The sequence below is a fragment of the Schistocerca piceifrons genome, chromosome 4 (assembly GCF_021461385.2).
Source record: "Schistocerca piceifrons isolate TAMUIC-IGC-003096 chromosome 4, iqSchPice1.1, whole genome shotgun sequence".
NCBI lineage: Eukaryota > Metazoa > Arthropoda > Insecta > Orthoptera > Acrididae > Schistocerca > Schistocerca piceifrons.
The window spans coordinates 787,183,765-787,207,553 of NC_060141.1; the positions used below are offsets into that span (position 1 = coordinate 787,183,765).

General features: G+C 41.3%; 1 protein-coding gene across 1 annotated transcript in view; it reads right to left on the reverse strand.

The window, feature by feature from the left end:
* The window catches only part of LOC124796171 (atrial natriuretic peptide receptor 1-like), a 316,630-nt gene that overhangs the window by 64,319 nt on the left and 228,522 nt on the right, over positions 1 to 23,789 (reverse strand). The window contains exon 9 of the mRNA XM_047260262.1: positions 20,443 to 20,617. Within this exon, the coding sequence (XP_047116218.1) occupies positions 20,443 to 20,617 (175 nt within the window). The remainder of the gene's footprint in view (positions 1 to 20,442; positions 20,618 to 23,789) is intronic.

Below are 23,789 nucleotides of genomic sequence, written 5' to 3' on the forward strand. Positions count from 1 at the left end.
AAATTTGGCAACAAAACCAAAAAGATTCTGGTCTTGTATAAAGTATACCAGTTGCAAGACACAATCAGTACCTTCACAGCACAATAGCTATAGTAACATTACCAATAAGTGCCACTGAATTGAAGTTACCAAAATAACTTCATGAAAGGAGATACAGTGAATATTTTTAGAAATCAAATCAAGAAGAGCTGTCAAAATGAACAATTTAAATGTAGATACCCTTGATGTGGGTAAGCAACTTAAGTTGCTAAGGCAAGTCCTCTGGTACAGACTGTATTTCAGTGAGGTTCCTTTTGGCATATGCTGGTAAATAGCCTGATTTTTAGCAATCATATACAACTTCTCACTCAACAAAAGATTCATTCCTAAAGATTGGAAAGTTGCACATGTGGTTTATGATGATAAATATAAATAACAAATACATTTATGCTCACAACAAATAGATTGTTCAGAATTTTTGTATTCACAAAAATGAAATGTTGCATACACAGATAAAATGAAGAATGACTCTGAGGTAGCCCATGGCTCATAGATGGCACTGACAAAGATGAAACAAGGTGCCATATTACCAACATAATAATAGTATCATGTAATATGGTTACAATTTCAATTTATGAATAGGATACATGAGTTGCTTCTTACCAAGTGGTTTGATTAATACACCAGCAAACATTTTCCTTGACTGCAAGTACTCAACAACAATTTCACTTCTTTCTGCATATTGTCTAATGACTTGTCCTTTAGCACAAACATGTTTCAGTCTAGAATGCAACACAGGCTTTTGTGACAGTCTAATTTGCTGTTTTTCAGGAAAAACGATATAAAAATTTTTATGCTTATTATTTAAGAATTCTTGTGTTGGCTGTCTCAAATACAGTGCTCCTTTAGCTGCAGAAGTTTTATATTCAGCTTCAGTGGTTGAGTTTCCAACATCCTTCAGCTTCTTCCTCCCCCAGGAATTTACATTTTTCCCCAACAGAAAAATACTCTCATACTGTAAGAACACAGTAGTTCAACCACTTACAAAAACTGATCAAATAACCGAAACCAAAAAGTTGCAGATGCTGTAGTCCATAGTACTGTTGAGATAACAACAGACTATTTTTACTGCCTCCAATGCACACTAGTGAAATTACAATTATATTGGCTTAAAATATTTGCTGGATAAGATATATCAGTACTAATATACAGCAAACATTTCACAAGTTGTGGCTCTTCAAGCTTTCCCGACAGATATGTTGTAAATAGACTTCACGGGTTTGCCATCAGATTATGTTATGCAAATTCCACAATATTTCCTCAGAACAACTGTCTGACATCTTTAGGTGGTTTAACCTTGCTGCTGGTTAGGTAAGACATATGGTATCAGCACAATGACACACCATTTCTAGACCACTGCGAAGGTGCAGAAATCACCCATGCACAATGATTTGCAGATAGATGGTGCCATACTCTCTCCTGCATGTGCACTGTACGCTGTGTTTACAAACAGTGTGGTCATATGTTACTAACTAAAAACTGTCTAGACCAATGTTATGACAGGTCTGTTATCAAAAAATCTTGATTTTCATGTTGTGATTTAAAAGCAGCCAATGAAGGGTTCCAGGTTGTGCCAGTTAAAATCCTGCATCCCTGGTGATGAGATTATCAGCTGCTTCCTTAATGACACAGTCTCAGAAAGATGATGCCAAGGATAAAACTTCCGTCTTTTCATAAATCTTGCAATGCCCTGTATCCAGACAGTGTTCTGCAATTGCCAACTTCTTTGGTTGATAAAGGTGTGTATGACGCTGATGTTCATCACAGGGTTCTCGTACTATGCGACAAGTCTGGCCTATATATGCTGCCGTCCATTGACAAGGAATCTTGTACACACCACATTTCCTCAGGTCAAGATCATCCTTAAATGAACCAAACAGGTTTCTCAGTTTTGCAGATGGTTGAAAAACACACTTAATGCCATTTCTTCTGAGGACTCTACTGATTCTTCACAAAATGGCAAAAATGCCAAACTGGTGGCTGTCTTTGTATCTTCATTCTGCTTCATAGATTGAACTGGCTTGTACCTGAATGCATTACATATCTGTCTCTCAGAATAACCATTTTGTCGGATCAATGTCTTCAAATGTTGTGTTTCACTCAACAGACTTTCAGAATCAGATATCACGTATGTTCTATGAACTAACATACTTAATGCACTACTGCAGAGGATGATGGCAGCTTGTGGCCTGCACATATATATCTGTATACATTGGCTTGCAGTAGATGATGTGTCATAAGGTTCCATCTGCTTTCCTTCACACCAAAACATCAAGAAAAGGTAAAGTCCCACCTTTTTCCACTTCCATTGTAAAGTTTATATTTGAATGGAGTGAATTCATATGCTGAAGAAAAGCAGGTAGAGTATAAAGTCCATATGGCCACACCACAACGTATCATCCACATACCACAGAAAACAAGAGGGTTTGAGAGTTGCTGATTGTAGTGCTCTTTCTTCAGAATCCTCCATAAAATAATTGACTACCACAGGAGACATAGGGCTTCCGATGGCAACACCATCCAGTTGTTCAAAGTATTGGTCATGAAATAAGAAGTATGTTGAAGTAACCACGTGTTTAAATAATGCTACTATGTCCTCCTCAAACATGTAGCTAATGGGCTCCGAAGAGTCCTGCAAGGGCACCTTTGTAAAGAAAGACAACATTGAAACTTACCAAGAGATCTGATGTTTGCAATCTAAGAGTTTTCAGGTGACCTATGAAATCTTCCGAGTTTCGAATATGATGATCACCCTTGCCTACGAGAAGTCCCAATGGTGATGTAATATATTTGGCAACAAAATAAGTAGGTGCTCCTGTGTTACTTACAATGGGATGGAGAGGCACCCCATTCTTATGAATCTTCGTAGGCTGTAGAGTCTAGGAGGAACTGAAGCCTGTTGATGCAAACCCTTAGCGACTTGTGCTGAAATCGAGCTCTTCCTGATAAGTTCCAATGTCTTTCTCTGGATACTACTTGTTGGATCACTTTTTAACTTACTGTATACAGGATTGTTGAGCAGTTAGTGTATCTTGCTGTTATATTCTGTGCATGTTGGTTTCCACTGCGGCAGGTGATGTCATGGTTTCCTCTTAATTCTTGTAGAGCATTTCTTTCAGCTGAGGTGATGTTAAAGTTGGACCTCTTGGATGAGGCTTCAATCAAGATGTGGCATGTGACAGACCTAATCTCTCTGGCACCATCGTTAGAAAGTTTCGAAACTCTATTCCACCAATCACATGACGGGTGGGAATGGTCCCTGGCGTAGGTGCAAAATTCGGACCCTTCTCTAACACCGAAACTGAAACATCATCCAATGTCTTCTCCGTGAGATTAAACACGGTACATCATCTTGGCAAGTTTTCTTGCATTCAGGCTTCAAATCGATCGTATTTTGTCATCTGATAGCTTGTCAATCAGTCCAATCAGACAGTGCCCAAGTGGCGCTGTCTACCCAGTTCCAGGATACTGCTGAACGGTTCACGGAAGTCTTCAGATGGAGTGATCATAATTCTCTGGATACCAAGGACAATTCCTGATGCGTATAGTGCACCCTTTCTCTCATCAGTGCTGCCACCTTCCTGTCGTTTAATCCTAATGGCAGTCGCAGAATTTATACAATGTTTAAAAACTAAAAAACTCTTAGAGTGCAATTCTCGGATCTGGTAGTAAGTTTTGATGTTGTGTCTTTATTTCCAAAGGTACCCTTGCTGGACTCTTTAGAGCTCATTAGCAACATGTTTGAGAAGGACATAATAGCATTATTTAAACATGTGCTACCTTCAACATACTTCTTATTTTAAGACAAATATTTTGAACAAATGGATGGTGTTGCCATGGGAAGCCCTCTGTCTCCAGTGGTGGCCAATTATTTTATGGAGGACTTTGAAGAAAAAGCACTAGTCAACCACTCTCTAACCCTCTTGTTTTCTGTGGTATGTGAATGACACATCTGTGGTGTGGCCACATGGACTTTATACTGTACCTACATTTCTTCAGCATCTGAATTCACTCCATGCAAATATAAACTTCACAATGGAAGGGGAAAAAGATTAGCACTTTACCTTTTCTTGATGTTTTGGTGTGAAGGAAAGCAGATGGAACCTTGGGACACAGCATCTGCCTCAGGTCAATGCATACAGATCTGTATCTGCAGGCTACAAGCTGCCATCATCCTGCACAATATGGTAGTGCATTACCTATGTTAGTTCAAAGAACACATGTGATATCTGATCCTGAAAGCCTGTTGATATAAATACAACTTTTGAAGGCAGTGTTCCAACAAAATGGTTATTCTGAGAGACAGATATGTAATGTATTCAGGCCCAAGCTAGTTCAATCTATAGAGCAGAATGAAGATACTTTGGCATTTTTGCCATATTTTGGTGCCATGTCATTATTTCAACCATCTGCAAAACTGAGAAACCTGTTGGGTTTGGTTAAGGATGATCTTGGCCTGAAGAAATGTGGTGTGTACAAGATTCCTTGTCAATATGGGGCAGGATATATAGGCCAGACATGTCTCACAATACAGGAATGCTACAATGAACGTCAGTGTCATACATACCTTCATCAACCAGAAAAGTTGGCAATTGTGGAACACTGTCTGAATACAGGACATCGTATGATTTATGAACAGACAGAAGTTTTATCACCAGCATCATCTTTCTGGGATTGTGTCATTAGGGAAGCAATACATATCTGTGCAGCCAATAATCTCATCAACAGGGATGTGAGATTTCAGCTGAACACAGCCTGGAACCCTACATCCGCTGCTATTAAATCACAATATGATAATCAAGATTTTTTTAATAACAGACCCATCATAACATTGGTCTAGACGGTTTTTAGTGAGTAACATCTAGCTGCACTGTTTGTAAACACAGCGTACAGTGCATGTGCAGGAGAACCACTCTGCAGTTTTCAGCAGAGGGCTTTTGAGCATCGCACCATCTATCTGCAGATCATTGCGTATGCATGATTTCCGTGCCTGCGCATTCATTCTTTGCGTACATGTTCTAGAAATGGGGTTTCAATGTGCAGTTACCATCAGTCATATATAGCTACCAGCAAGGTTGAACCACCTGAAGATGTAGGACTGTTGCTCTGAGGAAATATTGTGGAATTTGCACAACGTGATCTGATGGCAAACCTGTGAAGACTATTTATCCCACAAGTTCCTGATACGGCACTGGAAATTTATCACCCCTGTACATCCCAAATTTTTAACACAGCCACCTTTATCATTCCTGCAGGAGTACAATCACACATATTAAAACGTTTCAACACATCTGCAAAATAGCTCTTCTAGTGAAGTTTTAAATTACGTTCGTCCCCGTTTCTACTTATAAAGGTACCTAGACAGGAGTTTGCTTCTCCTAAATCTTGAACATCAAAATGCTCAGATAGTTTGCCGATACAGATAGCCTTTCATCTCATTGTTGTTACTAAAGACATAAAAATCATCTTCTTACAAAGCAACAATTGCATGTTTTCAAGCAGGCCACGGTGGCCACGCGGTTCTGGGCGCTTCAGTCCGGAACCGTGCGACTGCTACAGTCGCAGGTTCGAATCCAGCCACGGGCATGGATGTTTGTGATGTCCTTAGGTTAGTTAGGTTTAAGTAGTTCTAAGTTCTAGGGGACTGATGACCTCAGATGTTAAGTTCCATAGTGCTCAGAGCCATTTGAATCATGTTTTCAACCTGACCTTTTAATGATCACATAATCTTCATCGGTATTTGCAGCACATCCTAGGTCTAAAAGCACACATTTTGCCTTTTCATTCCACTGTATAGATGATTGTCTTAAACCATAAATGGCCTTGTGTGGTTTATAGACTTTACCTCATTCCTTTTTGATACAAAACAACCTGGTTACTTCATGAGAATAGTTTCCTCCAGGCTCCATATAAAAACAGTCTTAATAACAAAATGGTAGCTCTTAATATTGAGATTTGTAGCCAAACTTAGGAAAGACTGTACACCTCACAATAGATGAAAAGATTTCATTGTAATCTATTCCAGACTTTTGAGTAAACCCTTACCAACAAGTCCAGCAATAGTGTGCTGTACCATCTCCATTCCTTTTTTACTTAAATACACACTTGTTACATACAATACTTTTACTCTTTGGTGGGACCACAAGTTCCCGAACACTATTGTTCTGGAAACACTTTATTTTTTCTTTCATGGCCTTTCTCCAGTCTTCTCTGTCACCATGTTAAGGAACATGGTATCCTCCAGTTTCACAGGACCTTCTTCTAACTTTGAAAAATTACTTACCAAGTAGGTTACATAATCCAGGTACTCCTTGGATTTGGTTTACTGGCTAGACCTCTTCTGGAACATCAGGGCCTCTCGGCAACATCTCAGTCTCCTGTGTATCTACCACTGACTGAGTATGTTAAATGTAGTCTGTGTTTTGATTGGTGTCTACACCGTCACTTCCACTACTCCTTCTGTCTCAACCTGTTCAGCGTACTGTCCATTCAGAACATACAGTAATCTTATTTACAGCTGATGCCCTTGTATTCTCATGCACTCATTCTGCAGAAAGGTCTGTAACATTTAGGTATTTCACCATAATCTTACAAAAACAAAGTTCTTTAGCTTTGGCATCCCACTCTCATCTGTTTAGATCTGGTGTATTATATGGAGAAGGGTTGAACAGCCGAAACTTTCAAATGGTTCTAAGAAGACAGTTTCCTTTCCATAACTCCTGTGGAGTCTTACCATTGAGTGCTCAGTGATGAACATTTTTGTTAATGTTAACTGTTGTAATGCAAGCCTCTACCCAATGTTTCTTAGGCAGACCAGATTCAAATAACATTCACTGTGTCATACCACAAATTGGTCTGTCAGTCCTTTTCGTTACACCATTTTGTTCTGGATATTTGCCCATCCACTCATTACTCGTGTGCACTTTGGTGTTTCCCGTAAGAGTTCGAGCAACCTGTGTGCATTCACACAGATGAAGGTCAATGGCTGGGTAGCCTTTAACTATATATATGAAAATAGTAACTGTTCTCGAAAGAAAGATGGTATCTTTTCTTTCGAGAACAGTTACTATCTTCATATATATATAATTAAAGGCTACCCAGCCATTGACCTTTGTCTGTGCGAATGCACACAGGTTGCCCGAACTCTACCAAAGTGTGCACGAGTAATGAGTGGATGGGCCTTTCCTGAACAGCCCTATAATATTTCTTGCTGATTGATTACATTTTGATTACACAATAAATCATACACACATAAATGTTGTTGATTCAGCTACATACCCATGATTACAATTAAAAACAACATGTTGTTTTCAACAAAGTAGAGACTTTCTAATAATATATGTCTTTAAGAATTGGCAGTGCAGAGAATTAATACTAAAAATGTATCAGAACATTTATACAACTAATACATTGTGAAAGACTTCATGGCTATACTAGAATGTTGTCCTCCATGCTCCAGATATCTGTTGTTTGGCACAGTGGTCAAACACTGGTAATAGAGCTAGCAATATCCATGTCACAGAGAATCTAAGAAGTTTTTCGACTGCTACAACATATGTCTGGAGTTGCTAAGCCCATTCCTCAGTGTTAGTCAGCCTCAATCAGATTGATGCCACTGTTTGACAAACTACTTCTTGAATTAGTGATGCTGCCATCTCCTAGCTCTGCCGCTTTTGGCTGTTTGTGCTTGATGTTAATATACATAATAAACCCTTATATGTTTTCATTTTGTGTTTGCCTTGCTAGCAATGTGAACTTCAGCTGATCTGCCACTGACAACCATCAGTGCGAGATTTGGAATTCTGTTGAAAATATATCGCACACACACTGGTTCCTGGTGCAATGCTTCAATATGATGCTGTAACTTGATAAAATCCTCTGGTGTGGTGATATCCTTGAAAAAGAGCACTTGATATCATACGCTACTGAAATTAGTGATAAACTTTATTGGTCTCTGTCATTTTTGGGTTCTCTGTTGACCGTCCACCTGTTTATCTGAGTGGTTACATGCTTGCCTACCAAGCAGTGGGCCCAGATTCGATTTCCGGCAGGGTTCGAGATTTTCTCTGCTCTTGGACTGGGTACTGACTTGTCCTCATCATCATTTCATCATCACCGATATGCAAGTCCCCCAGTGTTGCATCACCTGAACTTTCCCCGTAGGGCCCCCCAGCCAACAATCCGGCATTATCATTTCACTTCATTCCTATGTGGGTCACAGTGCCAAAGCACTTTGTATAACTGTGTCACCATCCCTCATTTTGTACTCTGTTCTTCAGTTATGTGGACTTGCTTCTGATTGTCACCAAATGTGTTTTTAATTTCAGCTTGAAATTTGGTCCAGCTCTTGAGCTTTTCCTTGTTGTCATCAAGCCACCACTGAGCTGTTCTGCTTAAGTAAAAGGAGGCACTGGCAGGGCACATCATGTCATAGCACCTTTCATATTTAGCAACATAATTTCAGCTCTTCAGCTTTTTTATGAGATCATGGGCCATGTCTTGCAGAAACACTTGATGGATGCCTGATGTACATTTGATTCTGGCCAGTGGTACAACAAAATTAAGTTTTGTAGGAAGGATGTGCTGTTTGTATACTGTGTGTACTCATGTTTGTATCCACGAAGGTGATAGATTTTGTGTAACAATAATGATGTTGTTCAAGATAATCAGTGTCTAAACAAAAAACTAACATGTCCAAACCAAAAGTACATTTATTAAGAACACAACAGAAGTACACACAGAATTGAATGGCTTACAACAACAAAGAGTGTTCCTGTTTACACATACACAGAATGTTGTATCAGTTTCAATTATTCCATAATTAAGTGACTCAGAAAATTTCTAGAAATCACAACTGTTAAATGATAAATATGTGCAGGAGGCAAAAAATGCACCCTTAACCCACATGTTGCCAGCCAGTGACTATAACTGCTGCATACATAGGGGATAATATGCAGGATGTAGCAACATAAGGAGACTGAGAAAAAAATGGACAGATGACCATAAGAAAAAATTATCCCTTATATCTGAAGATAAAACATAGTGTTTGGAAAATGAGAGTTAAAATTGTCAATCTGGAAGTTTGCAAACTATGGACCCACATCTACACCTGTATTCTTCAAGCCACCACACAGTTTGTCACAGAGAGAGCACTTAGAGCAACACAATAATCCTGCCCTTCATCTCCCCCCCCCCCCCTTTTCCACTTACCAATGATACATGGGAAGGAAGATATCCACACCTCTCTGTATTAGCTCCAGTTTCTCTAATTACCCAAGATGTTAGTTTAAGGAACTAATATGTTTCTGTTCTTGTTGCAGAATATGAATTCTTGGGGTTTTGTTGTGAGAAAGACTCTCTGCTATGCTCCTCCTCAGATCCCTTCTTTGTAACATTTTTACCTTTTCCATAAGAGCCCCAAACCATTGAACAATGTTTTTGTTGAATGAGAGTTTTCCAGGTGACCTCTTTTGTGTGTGTGAATTACACAATTGCTTCTGGGATATTCTGTACACTTAGATTTATATGAGCACTGCACATAAATCACTTCACATATATGCTCTTAAATACTTGATATTGTCATGGATTCCAGTGACTGATCAGCAGCCTTGAGGTCAAAAATATAGGATCTTCTAGTTCATTTACATGGAATACCTCATATTTTACATTTAAAAGGCCTTTGCTATGACTGGAGATGAAATATTCTCAGGCAATTTCACAGGTAGTGCCACTGTTAAGGCTATCCACTGTTACTGAAATCTTTTCCCTCAGAAACTTCGTTCTGTTATTTTGGAAGCATCACTTCTGGTAAATTCACTCAAAAGAGTGATATCAAACAAAGCACTGTCTCAGATGTGTCCCTCTTTGCTGTAAAGAGTAAGAGTCATGAAAAATGCTCACTATTATCCAGTATTTTGTAATCTGAACTATTCTGTAAGGAGAAAATTATGTCAGTTCCACCTGCATTAAAAATACTTACTTCATCTCACTTGCAGTTTAATGATACCATTCTTGGTTTTCATACCTGTGTGAGTCTTTTGGACCCCATACTAGATTCCAAGCTCAGCTGGCTACCACAACTGCAGAATCTTAAGATGAGAGCCATGTAGCATATTTTCTAAGGGTATAATGCTCACCAGATCTGTGGTAATCCAGTAAAGCATCAAATGCAGTCTGGGCAGTTCTGAATGGTGAGAACTTAGTGAGAACTTGAGATGTGTTAGGTTAAGGGTTTGGTGCACCAGGTCTCTTGATGTAGGCACTGTCAATGGCACTAGTCTCCTTGAACACTTCAGCAACCATTGTAAAGTGTAATTGGGGGGGGGGGGGGGGGGGGTTATTATGAGAGAATATTGGCTTAACCACCTGAATTGTTAGAATACCTCAATCTCATGGTGTGCTCAATTCCAAAGGGTAAATGTCTGTTGAGGTAAAAAAGTTGTTAGTGGTCAGTCTCTTAAACACCTGCTGCACCCCAGTTGTATTAGCAATCCAGTTGTATTATGCTTGTCCAGATCAGTGGGGCTCAGTATGGACCAAAATTTATGTTCCCAATAAATAATGAGTTCGTGATTATTTTCTTTTCTAAAATTAAATGTTTCCAATGGGATGGATGTACCACACTCAGAGCATAAACACCTGACCCTGCTAACAAAAGGTACTGGAAGTATAATCTTTCAGAAAAAACTGGTTGTAAAGCTACAATGAACAAAATGTCACAAAATAATGTTTTCCTTATTATACTGAAAAAGAGATGATAGCATTTCTGTAGGTGCACACATAAAGCTTTACAAAGCTTTGAAGGATTAAATCTGTTGAATGGCAAGCAGTAGAAGAGAAGTACAAGAAAAAGTCTCATTGCCAAAATGTCACCTGTATTACAAACAAGGTAAATGGATTCCAAGTTCATGTGGAAGAACAGAGGCTCTTGACACAAACAAGGTTTGGTCTCCAAGATACTAAGTTTAAAGAAATTGTTGTTCCTGCGCACAGAGATGATAATCTAACACAGAAAGGATGGCATTACTGAGGAAATGACTGAAATTTGTGTGGTCATATTCATCAATGATGAATACCACTCGCAACCACTTTCCCTCAACACCTGCTTGCAAGCCATTGAAAGCTTTGTGTTGCCTGAAAACCATATGTCTTGTAAATTCAGGGTGAACTATGCATGTCAACAATGCTACTACTACAGTTATGGAGAGCAGTGAGAGATAGTGGCAGAAAATAAGGATGAATAATCTCTCATTAATAAATGAACCACTTGATCATGGCATAGCACCATTCAGTCATTCAGGTGGAACGAAGTATTCTGGCTCATTATCATACATGAAATTACCTTTTCACCTAAGACTTCCTCCTGGATAATGAATAACCATCAGTAACTGTTGGCATATTTGGACTGATTCTGGTTGATATGCTAACAGGCATCAAGCGATGTCGCTAGGGTTGTTATCTCCATGAAAAGTGATGACACTGGCAGTGTCCAACAACTTCTCAGTTTATGTGAGAGAACAAAATTAATCCTTAATCTATTACGAAGGTTAAAATCATGTTTTTCCAAAATGCTTGTAACTATCTATATATTAAAGACAGGATTTTAATTATTTTTGGATGTTTTTAGTTTGAAATACTTCTGTATTTGTAAATGACTTCAACTCCTTTTCTATTGTATCATATTCTGATACTACAATGTGCTCCTTAAGTGAGGCACTCTAAACGATTTTAGAAGGGCACTAATGATCTTACTGTCAAACATGCCAGCAACTGGCAATAGAATTTGTGAAAAAAACTGCTGCTCAAGAAAGTAGAAGTGTTGGGCACATTAGAGACAAAGTGCCATATGCAAAATACTTTCAGTGAAACAACTCATCTGGTATCAAGGAATTGCAGATGATGATCATGAAATACATGTCTTGTGTACAACAGTGTATGGAAGTGAACTAAGGGAACATTTGAGAAGACTGGAAGCATCTGAAATGTGGTACTACAAAAGAACGATAAATAGTACACGAAAAAATTATATATAAAACTGAGATGTATTGAAAAAAGCATTAGAGGAAAATAAGTTAATTGACAATCTTCATCTGAGTAATAAGTTAGTGACACTCTACCCAGTAATTCCAAGTTAACTTATCACTGGAAGTAGGAGAGCCAAAAAAGTGTAGTGGCAGATAAAGATCAGAATGTGTAAAACAGATTATGATGGGTATGGATATGTGTAATCATATGGAAAGATGAATAGATTTGCATAAAATAAGAAAAAGAAGGGATGGAGAGAGAGGGGGGGGGGGGGCGCACGTTTTGGAAAGATCTTTGACGTGCAGCAGCAACATGTACGCCGCATATTTTCGTGTTAATGAAGATATGAATTCGAATTCCACCAAACACCATAAGTTACTTTCCAAGGCACTGAAATCTAGATTGTAACGCGCTTTTGTAAGCCAGTCATAGCTCATGTCATGTGATCTCGCCAGCTGATGACAACATAGGACACGTGATGTAGTCAGCCAATAGCAAAATCACTCTTAAATAGCAAGAACACACAAATAAGAAAAGTTGATGGTTTAAATTAATATACATAGTGTTGCTACAAGAAAAACAGTGGTTTCACATATAATCGTACTCTCAAAGATTATTAAGCTGCAAGAGAAGCTAAGCTTCCACATATAATGTTGATCTTTTTTGTGCGTGTTACACTTTAAGATATATCACATAAATTTGCCAGTAAAATTTTTAATAACAACGTAAATGTCTGATCTTCTGGACTAGAAATTCTTCTAGATGGTCGTCCTCAAAGAGTTGATTTATAATTGAGGGTCAAATGCTCTGTGATTTAAGAAATTCTTCATACATTCTCACATATAGTTCATTTTGTGTAAAAGGAAATTTACTTTGAAAGTAATGCTTTTGAAACCACCATCCACAATGTTTTTCCGTGACCTGTTAGAAGCTGATTCATTTCAGCAGTTGCCACAGAGTGCCAGATAACAGGCGCCACCGCCCCTTGCGCAGCTACGATGACACAGGAAGCCCGTATGTTCGTACATGTAAAACATTAAAAGATCTTGCACTGTGTCACAAAAGAAACAAGACATCAGAGGACACTTTCGTGAACCATACTAAAATACATAATTGGCCTTAAAGTGCACATTCGTATGTCCAGATTCGGATGTAAATTTTCTTGAGTACCAGTACTGTATTATCTCATGTTGACTCTCAGAAAGGTGGATGTAAAACCTGCAAATAACAACATATTTTAGCCTTCCGTAATTATGTGAACGTATTTTAATTCATTTGATAGCTCCCGGCCATAGAAATCTGTTTTGTATTCATTTGATGTGGGAGTAATAAATGGAGAGGAAACAGCAAAATTACTAAACATGGACACATACCATGTGGAGACTACCCACCTCCCCACCACAACTCAGACTGCTCTGTGCATCAGCCCCGGATCTACGATATTTCCGAACCAGGGCAATACTAGATAGTGGCACCCAGCCACACATCCATAGCCAGAAGCAGGAGAAGGTACTACCCATATGTGACTCGATTGCGCATGCACGAGAGACCTCCTGAAACTGCTCAAACAAATCTAATGTCAACAGCTGTCACGTCACGCGCTCATCGGAGGCAATTTGTCGTGGGCAGACAACTTGCTCATGAAGCGACAAAAGCGACACATCCTGGCCATTCTGTGGCCATCTCTAAGAGTGATACAAGACATGACACTCCTCCTACTGATCCTTTGGCCTTCCCCTCCTTGGCTATCCCTTGGGAAGAGGGTCAAGCTTGCCAGCTTGGGTTGAAACCTTTCCCTCGGTACCTGGTTTGTACCAGGACAGATGGCGAAAGTTTTGCCATGACCAAGCCTTTGTTTTGCATGGAGGTGACCGAAGATAAGTACGGCGAAGTCGAATCCTTTGAGTACAATGCAGTCTGGTTCTTTGCTCATAAAGACCTTTTCTGCTGCCCAATACTGAAGCCCTGCATGCTTGTGACCATCTTGGTGACATCCCAGTCTCTGTTGCGCCCCACCAATCTTTGAACTTGGTACAGGGCATCATTTTCCACCAGTATCTTCTTCTCAAAACTGACGAGGAGCTCCATGCAAACCTCGAGTGGTGAGGATTTCGATTTATCCGCTGTGTACGAGGCCCTAAAAACAATCACATCTATACAGGTGCATTTACCCTGACCTTCGAGGGGGATACCCTCCCAGAGAAGGCCAAGGTGTTGATGTATCACTGTGATGTAAAACCTTACATTCCACCGCCGATGAGATGCTTTCAGTTTGGACACAGGTGAATGCCTGTGGTCCCCCACCAGTGAGCGTAAATTGTAATGTGCAGCATCCTCCACTTTCTCCAGCATGCCTGGTGTATGTGAAAGAAAGACTGATCCTTAGATCGACTTACCTACAGGCTTGTCGAAAGTATGACTGGCTCCATCCTGAGCCTATAACTTCTATTTTTGCTTCAGTTATGTCCATTCCCTCCTACCCTCTCCTCTTCCAAGCCCCGCCCCATTCGCCCAACAACTTCTTCCCCACCTTCCTTCTCCCACACCCCTTCCCCTCCCCATCAGTAACCGTACCCACCCCTTCAGGTGCTGCTCCCCCTCCTCCACCGGAGAAACGCTCCCCTTTTTCGGCAGCTGCCAGTACTGGAGCTCCCTCCCGGGACTCCTCTTCCCAGCACCCCCCTGAAAGGCGATCTGCGGCTCCACATCGGCCGCGTGATCCGCAGCTGGTGGGCGTCAAGATTGCCAGATGTAAGTCTGTGCCTGATCTTGCTGCAGTCTGCCCTTCTCTTCCTTCACTAGAGAAGAAGCAGAAACATAGGAACAAGGAAAAGGCCCCTCTGGTACCCCCTGAGGTGCCACCTTCCCCTCCTCCAGCCAATGAACCAACAGTGTCTATCCCCACCTATATGGACTTTACCCAATCCTTATCAGTGGCGGATGGCTACTTGGCGGCATGGCCGGCTCCAGCCCCTTTCACTTCCCATTTAGACTCCAGCTTGAGAATCCTTCAGTGGAATGATAATGGATATTTGTGTCACCTCCTGGAGTTGCAGCGCCTTCTTTCTTCCTACTCTGCTGCTTGCATTTCACTCCAGGAGACCCATTTTTTCAATTATTATTCACCCACCCTTCGTGGGTTCCACACTTTCTGTCGGAACCAAATTGGCCCCTCTCGGCTTCTGGTGGTGTTTGCACCTTGGTCCGCAAGGACATTTTTAGTAAATGGGTTCCCTCCATACCACTCTGGAAGCAATCGCTCTCAGGGTCCATCTGGCCACTCCAATCACAATCTGTAATCTCTACCTTCCGGCTGACAGGCCACCCACATCCCTTGCCCTAACCACCCTTCTTCAACAACTCCCTTCTCCCTTGCTGCTTCTAGGGGACTTTAATGCCCACAACCCTCTTTGGGGTAGTCACACGACTACTGCCCTGGGAAGGACAGTTGAAGCTGTTCTGGCAGGGCTTAACCTCTGTCTACTAAAAACTGGCGCTCCCACACACTTTAGTGTGGCACACAGCACTTTCTCTGCCACTGACCTCTCCATCTGCAGTCTTGGCCTTCTTCCTTCCAATCAGTGGGGTGTCCACAATGACTTGTGTGACAGCAATCATTACCAAATTGTTTTGACCTTCGTTCAGTGTATCTTGCTCCGTCACCCTCCCAGGTGGGCTTTCTCTAAAATGAATGGGGTGCCTCCTCCTCTGCTACCATCCCCACTGTACTACCACACAGCAGTAATGATGAGCCTACACAAACTTTGACTGCTGCCATTCTTTCCGCAGCTGCTTCAGCCATCCCTTCCTCCTCGGGTTCCCCCCATCAGAAGATGGTACCTTGGTGGACTCCTGAAATTGCTGCAGCCATAAGAGGCTGCCGCTGTGCTCTTCAACACTTCAAGCGGCACCATTCTACTGCTCTCTTTCTGGTCTTTAAATGATTCTGCGACCAGGCCTGTTACGTAAAAAAATTTCAGAAACAGATTTTCTGTGAATGACATTTGGCTGCCATATTTCCTCACACTCCCTCTTCACAAGCCTGGGCGAAACTCAGGCGAATTTTTGGCCATCGTCTTCCCACCAGCATTTTAGGAATTTCTGTGTGTGGTGGTGTCCTTACCCATCCAGACTTTGTAGCAGAGCATTCCGCTCAACAGTTTGCCCAAGCCTCTGCATCACCTCAGTATCCACTCATGTTCCTCCTCTTGAAAGAGCTTTCAGAATGCCCCATTTAGCAAGTGGGAATTCGTTAGGATTGTTTACTGACCCTTTTCAACCATCTGTGGAGTGAGGGGGTATTTCCTACTCAGTGGCAGGAAAGCATTATTATTTTGGTGTTGAAAGCATTGTTATTTCGGTGTTGAAGCCTGAGAAGCCCCCTCTCCAGGTGGATAGCTACCGTCCAATCAGCCTTACCAACACCCTCTGTGAGCTCCTTGAACACCTGGTGAGTTGGCAGCTGTTTTGGATCCTTGAATCCCGCGACGCTTTGTCATTGACTCAAGGTGGTTTTTGCTGTGGCCGCCCTATGGTGGATAACTTGGTCCACCTGCAGTCTGCTATCTGGTCGGCTTTTGCCCATCAGCAGCACCTCATTGCAGTCTTCTATGACCTGCATAAAGCCTACGACACCACCTGGCACCACCACATCCTCACCACCCTTCACGAATGGGGCCTTCATGGCATTCTGCCTGTTTCTATCTGTAACTTCCTTTCTTGTCACTCTCTCCGTGTCCAAGTTGGTTCCTCCCACAGCACTTCCCTTCAGCAAGAAAATGGGGTTCCACAGAATTCTGTGCTGAGCGTCCCTCTCTTTCTCATAGCCATTAATGGACTGGTCGTGGCGACTGGGCCAACGGTGTCGCCCTCTTTGTATGCTGATGGTTTTTGTGTCTACATCGCCTCCTCCATTATGGGCGCTGCAGAACGCTGTCTACAGGAAGCAATCCACTGGGTGCAATCTTGGGCCCTCTCCCATGGTTTTCACTTTTTTGTGGCCAAGTCATGTGCCATGCATTTCTGCCCCATCCCGACCTGTTTCTCGATGGCAAATCCCTCTAAGTGGTGGACACCCATTGCTTCTTGGGTCTGGTCTTTGATGCCTGGTTGACATGGCTGCCTCATGTTCGCCAGCTGAAGAGGATGTGCTGGTCACATCTCAATGTTCTTAGATGTCTGCACAATACCACCTGGGGTGCAGACCGCTCTATTCTACTGCAATTGTACAAAGTGCTGGTCCAGTCTCGTTTGACTATGGGAGTCCTGTCTATGGTTCTGCATCACCTTCGACAGACCCCATCCACCATTGTGGGGTACGACTTGCGACTGGTGCCTTCTGGACTAGCCCAGTGATTAGCCTTCTTGCAGAGGCGGGGATTCCACTGCTGCAAGTTTTGCGCCAACAGCTATATCTTTTGTGCTCCTCATTCACTGCACCCCAAAGCACCCTAATTATGGTCTCCTTTATCCAGACACGGAGATCAACCTCATGCGGTGACAGCCACGATGTGGGCTTACCATGGCTGCCTACATTCAATCGCTCTTTTCTGACCTCCATCACTTCCCTTTACCATTTACTACCTCTTTTCTCCTCTTACCCCTCCATGGTGCGTCTCTCGGCCACAGCTCTGTCTTGATCTCTCCATCAATTCAAAGGATTCTGTCCCTCCGGAGGCCCTTCACCACTAATTTTACTGTCTCCACAGTTCATTCCAGGGTTTAGAAGTGATTTATACTGATAGCTCCATGGTTGCTGGTCACACTGGTTATGCTCACACCTATGGCTGTTGTGTTTTTACCGCAGAATTGGTAGCCATCCTGTGCGCACTGGACCATGTCTGCTTTTGCTCAGGACTGTCTTCCACTATCTGTAGTGACTCCTTGAGCAGATTACAAGCTATCGGCCAGTGCTTCCCTCACCACCAATTGGTCATAGCTACCCAGGACTCCCTTTCTCTCCTTGATCAACGTGGATGCTCAGTGGTTTTTATTTGGACCCCAAGCCATGTTGGGATCCCTGGCAATGAAGTTGCCGATTGACAGGCTCATTTGTCTACTAACCGGCCATCCCTTGCTATTGGCATTCCAGAAATAGACGTTTGCTCAGCATTATGTCATAAGGTACTGGGACTTTGGAGTGCAGAATGACACTTTCTTCCTTCGCCAAACAAGCTCAGGGCGATAAAGGATTCTACAACTATGTGGTGGTCCTCCTTACAGGCCTCTCATAAGGTTGGCTCTGCATCGACCATACTTGGCTGACTCACAGTTATCTCATCCATTGTAAAGACCCTCCTCTCTGTCATTGTGGATCGATGTTGACTGTGGTTCACCTCTTACTGGACTGTCCCAACTTAACTGCCCTGAGATGGACTCTTAGCTTTCCTGACACACTACCAGTGGCTGATCTCATTTTATGGTTTCTTCGTGATGGGGGTTTTTATCGCTTTATTTAAGGGTGGGACCTTCAACCTTATTGGTGGGTGGAGGGTATGGCAGGCTATCTTTCTCCTCCCTTCATCCTGATTGGTCTGGCTTTGACTGGACTTGGTGGTTCAACCCCTCCCTGTGCCTTCCCACTCCTTTCTTTATGGGGTCTGTTTTATCTTTAGTGTCTATCTTGTCTACCTGTGCTTCTTCCTTCATGCTCATGTCATTTGTCGCTTTCTTTCCCTTCTCTCTTCTTCTGCCTTCTTCCTTCCTTCTCTGCCAATCATTTGTAATTTTATGGCCATTGTAGTTCCCTCTTATAGTGTCAGGTTTTATCAGTTTTAGTTATTACAAGGTCGGAGGGACTGATGACAGCGTAATTTGGTCCCTTCTCCAATCCAAGCAACCAACCAACCAACCAACCATGCTGACAATCTGTGGGACTCTGTATGGGTATGTGTTTTGGTGCAAACAATCCTATTTTGTGACACAAGGTACATGATGGAAATGTACAATCTTCCGTGGCATAGTGAAGAATATGTCTGTCCACTAGCTGCTTAGGGCCATTGACATCCTGTGTGGAATTGAGTATGGGCCTCCTGAACCCATTGACTGTATGTTAGCTTGAGCTATGAGATTTCGACCAACACAAATAGCAACGGCATTTTCACAAACACCCAAAATTTAAATACATTTGTGAACAAGAAACCCACTATGTAACATTTCCTTATTGTGGTGTGCGTACTGTAAGACCTTCGGTACACACACCATCAGATTATTTGACTTGTCGCTCTAACGAAGTAGGTGAGTGTCAGCAATATGTCTCGTGGTCTTATCGTGGCGTGTTTATCTTCTGCCGTTAGGTCAGACGATAGAAATGCCACTTGCATGCTTAGAGTAGCAGATTGACGGTGACCAACTTTAAACAGAACTTGATTAATTTTCACACACATTTATTAAAATAATAAAAATCGTAGATATTATGTAACTTGACTCTGGATGCTGTTTACAATTGACAATCTGAAGTTCCTTTGGTCTTGGTATGTTAATCTTATTCTCACATATCTCTGATACTTGACAAAGTGTCTATACATTTCTCTTCATGGCTATGTACAGGAATATGATAATCTTATTAAGCGCAGACTCAAACTTGACTATAGACTGACTGGTACAGACAAATGCAGACTAATGCAGACTGACTAATCGGAGGTCTGTACACTCGTTATAATACCTTGCGCACTCATGTATCACTGCGCGAGGGTGATCTGCGAGGAGAAAAAGTTCTACGTTAGCGGCTGCGTGACATATTAATGCGCGGATCGGCTGAAGCAGAATTTGGTCCGTCTCTAAGATAGTGCCATCTCGGAGTGCGGAGACGGATGAGCGCTGCACCTGCGCTGTTGTGCTTAGTGGGGCGCGCTCTAGTGGGAAAGTTGTGTACGCGCTGACTACGCGGAACTATGTACACAACACTTATATACAGACTGTAGATGGTTTTATTTGTAAATAGTTTTTGTGATTGTGCTGACACACTGACCGTTTACATGTTCAAGCATGTAGTACATATCATTCCAGTTTGAGGTTTGTTGCATGCCACCTTTATGGTATTGCAATTTTAAGAGCCAGCAGTGTAATTTTAATAGTAATAGAAAGGTAGCACTCCACTCATAGAAATCTTTAGGCTGAATAAATATTATGTTATTAGACTCTGAAACAATTCATATATTTTATGTGAAGTTCGTGATGACTGGGTAAACGACCTAGTTATACAGAGGCTTATGATCATTTTTCCTCATGCTACCATAAATGGATGTGGAAAGAGAGTGAATAACTATGTGGCATAAAATACCCTTCATGATGCAGCATACAGAGCTTTTCAGAGTACCTAAGTATCTTCTAATTTGAATGTCACATGTACAACTGCACCGACAGTTGTTCAATTTTCACCTGAATGTATACCAATCCGAATTTTTAGCTGTGTGTCTGGACGATGCTTTATCGTGAAAGACTTCACTGCATCTAGGATAGCAATAGCCATTAATCCAATTTCCTTTGCATGATCATCTCCATTCCTCTTAGGCAAACCAGATACAACCATGTAGGCATCACCAATTGTCTCCACCTGAAACCCAACAAACACTTCAGTTTCATAATTGTAAACAATGTATGACTTTAGGTCAAAAATAAATGAGCCTTTAGTAATAACATTTTTATTTAAAAAAATAATCAAATTTACTGCTTTATTGTTTTTACACGTAATTACCCATCTTATTAATGCATTTTTGCTAATCCCCAATTAACTTTTTAAAGCTACTTTCATGGGAAGGGGAAGAAAGTAGCCAAAACAAATTTAAGCAAACAGTTGCATCTACAAATTGATGAAGTGCTCTGCACCAAGAGATTCTTTGAGTAATCATTCAATGAAATTCTGGGCTGTAAACTGGACAGTCAGGGACAGTCCAGTGCATATTGGTAAATTTTTGTTCGCTTAGTGTTGCAATGTGAGGCCTGGCATTGTAGTGGAGATGTAACACTCCTCTGATCTATATGCAGTGCCTTTATAAGGGGTAGGCCGCTTAAATATTGTGAGTAACATCAAGTTGTAGGGTGTGTTAAAGGTCTGATGTCTCTGCAGGAAACAGGCCAGCAGAAAGTTTTTGCATGCCCACAATAGTGCAGCCATGAACTTACCATCAGATGACCATGGCCTGGCTTTTACTGGTGACCATGGCCTCGCTTTTAATGGTGCCAGCTTGCCTCTCCAATCACTTCATTGTGGCTTGCTTTCAGTCTGTGGTGTAGCGATGTTCTCAGATATCATCAGATTTGCCAATTTTTACCAATAAAGTACCCAGTCTTCCTAATGCTTAATCAGAACAGACAGAACAGAGATTCAGGTCTTGGTGCAGCACACAGTTTTAATCTGCCAGGAAGTTTCAGTGAAATGAAATGGTATCTTTAGAATACGACTACTGGTGTACCACAGAAATCAATATTGGATCTGCTGCTGTTCTTCCATCATATATTGAAGAAGCAGAAATAGTTCTCATTGCCAGTGATGCAAGTATTATAACCGAGCCTAACAAAGTAACTTCAACACTTTAAAATGTCACTGGATTTCGGTAAAATACAATACAGTCAATCAAACAGCATATTCTAAATTCTTAATGTTTATATGGATAAGAACCTGAACGGGAAGTAGATGTTTTCAGCTGTACTTCATCAGTGGACCATCTGTTAAAAAGAGACAATACAACTTTCTGCATCAGAAGAGACGGGAAAACTATGAAATTTCAAAGACAAAAAGATTTCCACTCCACAAATGAGGACCTTCTCAAAGTCTTTGGGGTGCAACATCTTGCAATTTGCAGTCATAAAATTACAAATTCAACATTCCATCTGGCACAATATTAGTCCAAACTATTGACGAAGAGAACCACCTTGGTTCAGTTCAAGGCTGTTAAAAGTTAGTTGTACTGACCAATTTGAGGTTGCTTTGGCAGTTTCCCAAATCTATCTTGTTGATTGATGACACATGTTATGCATGATTCAAACCCAAAGAACGTAGTTTTCTAAATGCATTTATTAAACATTAACTATGACAGTAGACATGAAATGCTGTAAATCCACTCACATTACTATATCTAAAGTTTTGTAAACATACAGTGGGCTAGACATGGTGTCAAAGCTGTATAACCATTTTTAAAGTTCATATGCATATTTTCTAGATGGGGAGGTACTTTAGTTGTTAAATCAGAGAGGTGACATAATATTCATAATGATTATCTTGTACTCTATTTTTATTGGCCCTACTGTGAACAAAGGCATCCACTGACAAACGAGGAGCCACCTGTGAAACAACACATGTTGTGTACCAGCTGTTATGTAAACACTTTTTTCATTTTACACTAGTACAACTACCACCAAGTTACCAGTCAGTATGAATGGACATAGACAGAGGGTGTAGGCTGGCATCACACAATATCCTGTTGCAGAACATTGGCTCTACAACATGATAGTCTTGACCTCGGCACCTGTTTCAGCACATGTGCCATCTGGATTCTTCCCCCAGACACTAACTTTTCACAACTCCTCGGGTGGGAACTGGCATTGCAGCATGTTCTTAGTTCTCACCACCCACCTAGCCTTAATTTACATTTATTGATTTGGTCTCAGTATTTAATCTCAGTAATTATTCCTTCTTCAATTTTAGTTTTCTCTCTCTCTTAATTTATGACCTGTCTGAATCCCACCCACCCGCCGCCACCACCTCAACTACATACAATGCACTTAGCTTTCTGCTTTTCTTATCTCTTGCACAATGCTTTCCTTCTCGTTCCGTCTGGTTTCTCTCCCCTGACTGGGGTTCTGGATGACTTTTCTAAGTCTACCTGTTTCCCAAACCTTGCCTGTCTTTCTTCAGTTTCAATTTTTTCACTACTGATCCCTTACAGCAGAATAGGTTTGAATATTATAAATGCAATTAAGAATAATTTTTACAGTGAAGTTTTTACAACTCAGTTTCATATATTTTAGAAATATCCTGAAGTACTAATGCCAATTATATTTATTTCAAATATTTGGCTATCTTGTAAAATGGGGATTTGAGTAACGAATCACAAATCGTAACTTTGAAAATATTATAGGGCAATGTCGGACCAGGTATTGGAAGATTATTAGAAAGTTTTAAACATGCTATTTTGTGAGTGTTTGCAGTCTTTGTGAGTCTGTGTCTCAGTATATCAAGATTCAGTTTGTCTCTGGAATTGTGAGGGTGTATTGTCTCTCTGGTGGTGAAATTTATGTATATGTATAGATTAATTACAATTAATATCTGGAGCACGGTAAAGAGGAGACGGCAGTGTTCCTTAGTTGCAACTTGTTCATTATCCTGATTACTTTTGTAATTTCATTGACATAGCTGGAATGTCCCCATAGCAGTCAGCCACAGGATACGTGCAACTGAAATAGGGCAAAGTATGTAATATTCAGATGTGGGATGGCCACGGTGTTGGACTGTTCCTTCCAATCCACCGATCCAGACATTACTCCTCTCTCCAGACATTACACCCCTTGACTTTTTTTTTATGGGGGTATATAAAGGACAGAGTCTTAGTCACACCAGCTGCTGACATCAACAAACTGAAGGCTAGGATACAAGCTGCTGTGGGTACTGTGACAGAACACGTTACGAAACGCCTGGTGGGAACTGGAATACTGTCCCAACATTCTCTGAGCTACCAAGGGAGCACACGTTGAGGTTTACTAACGTAAGTGGTCTTAAAAAGTAGTAA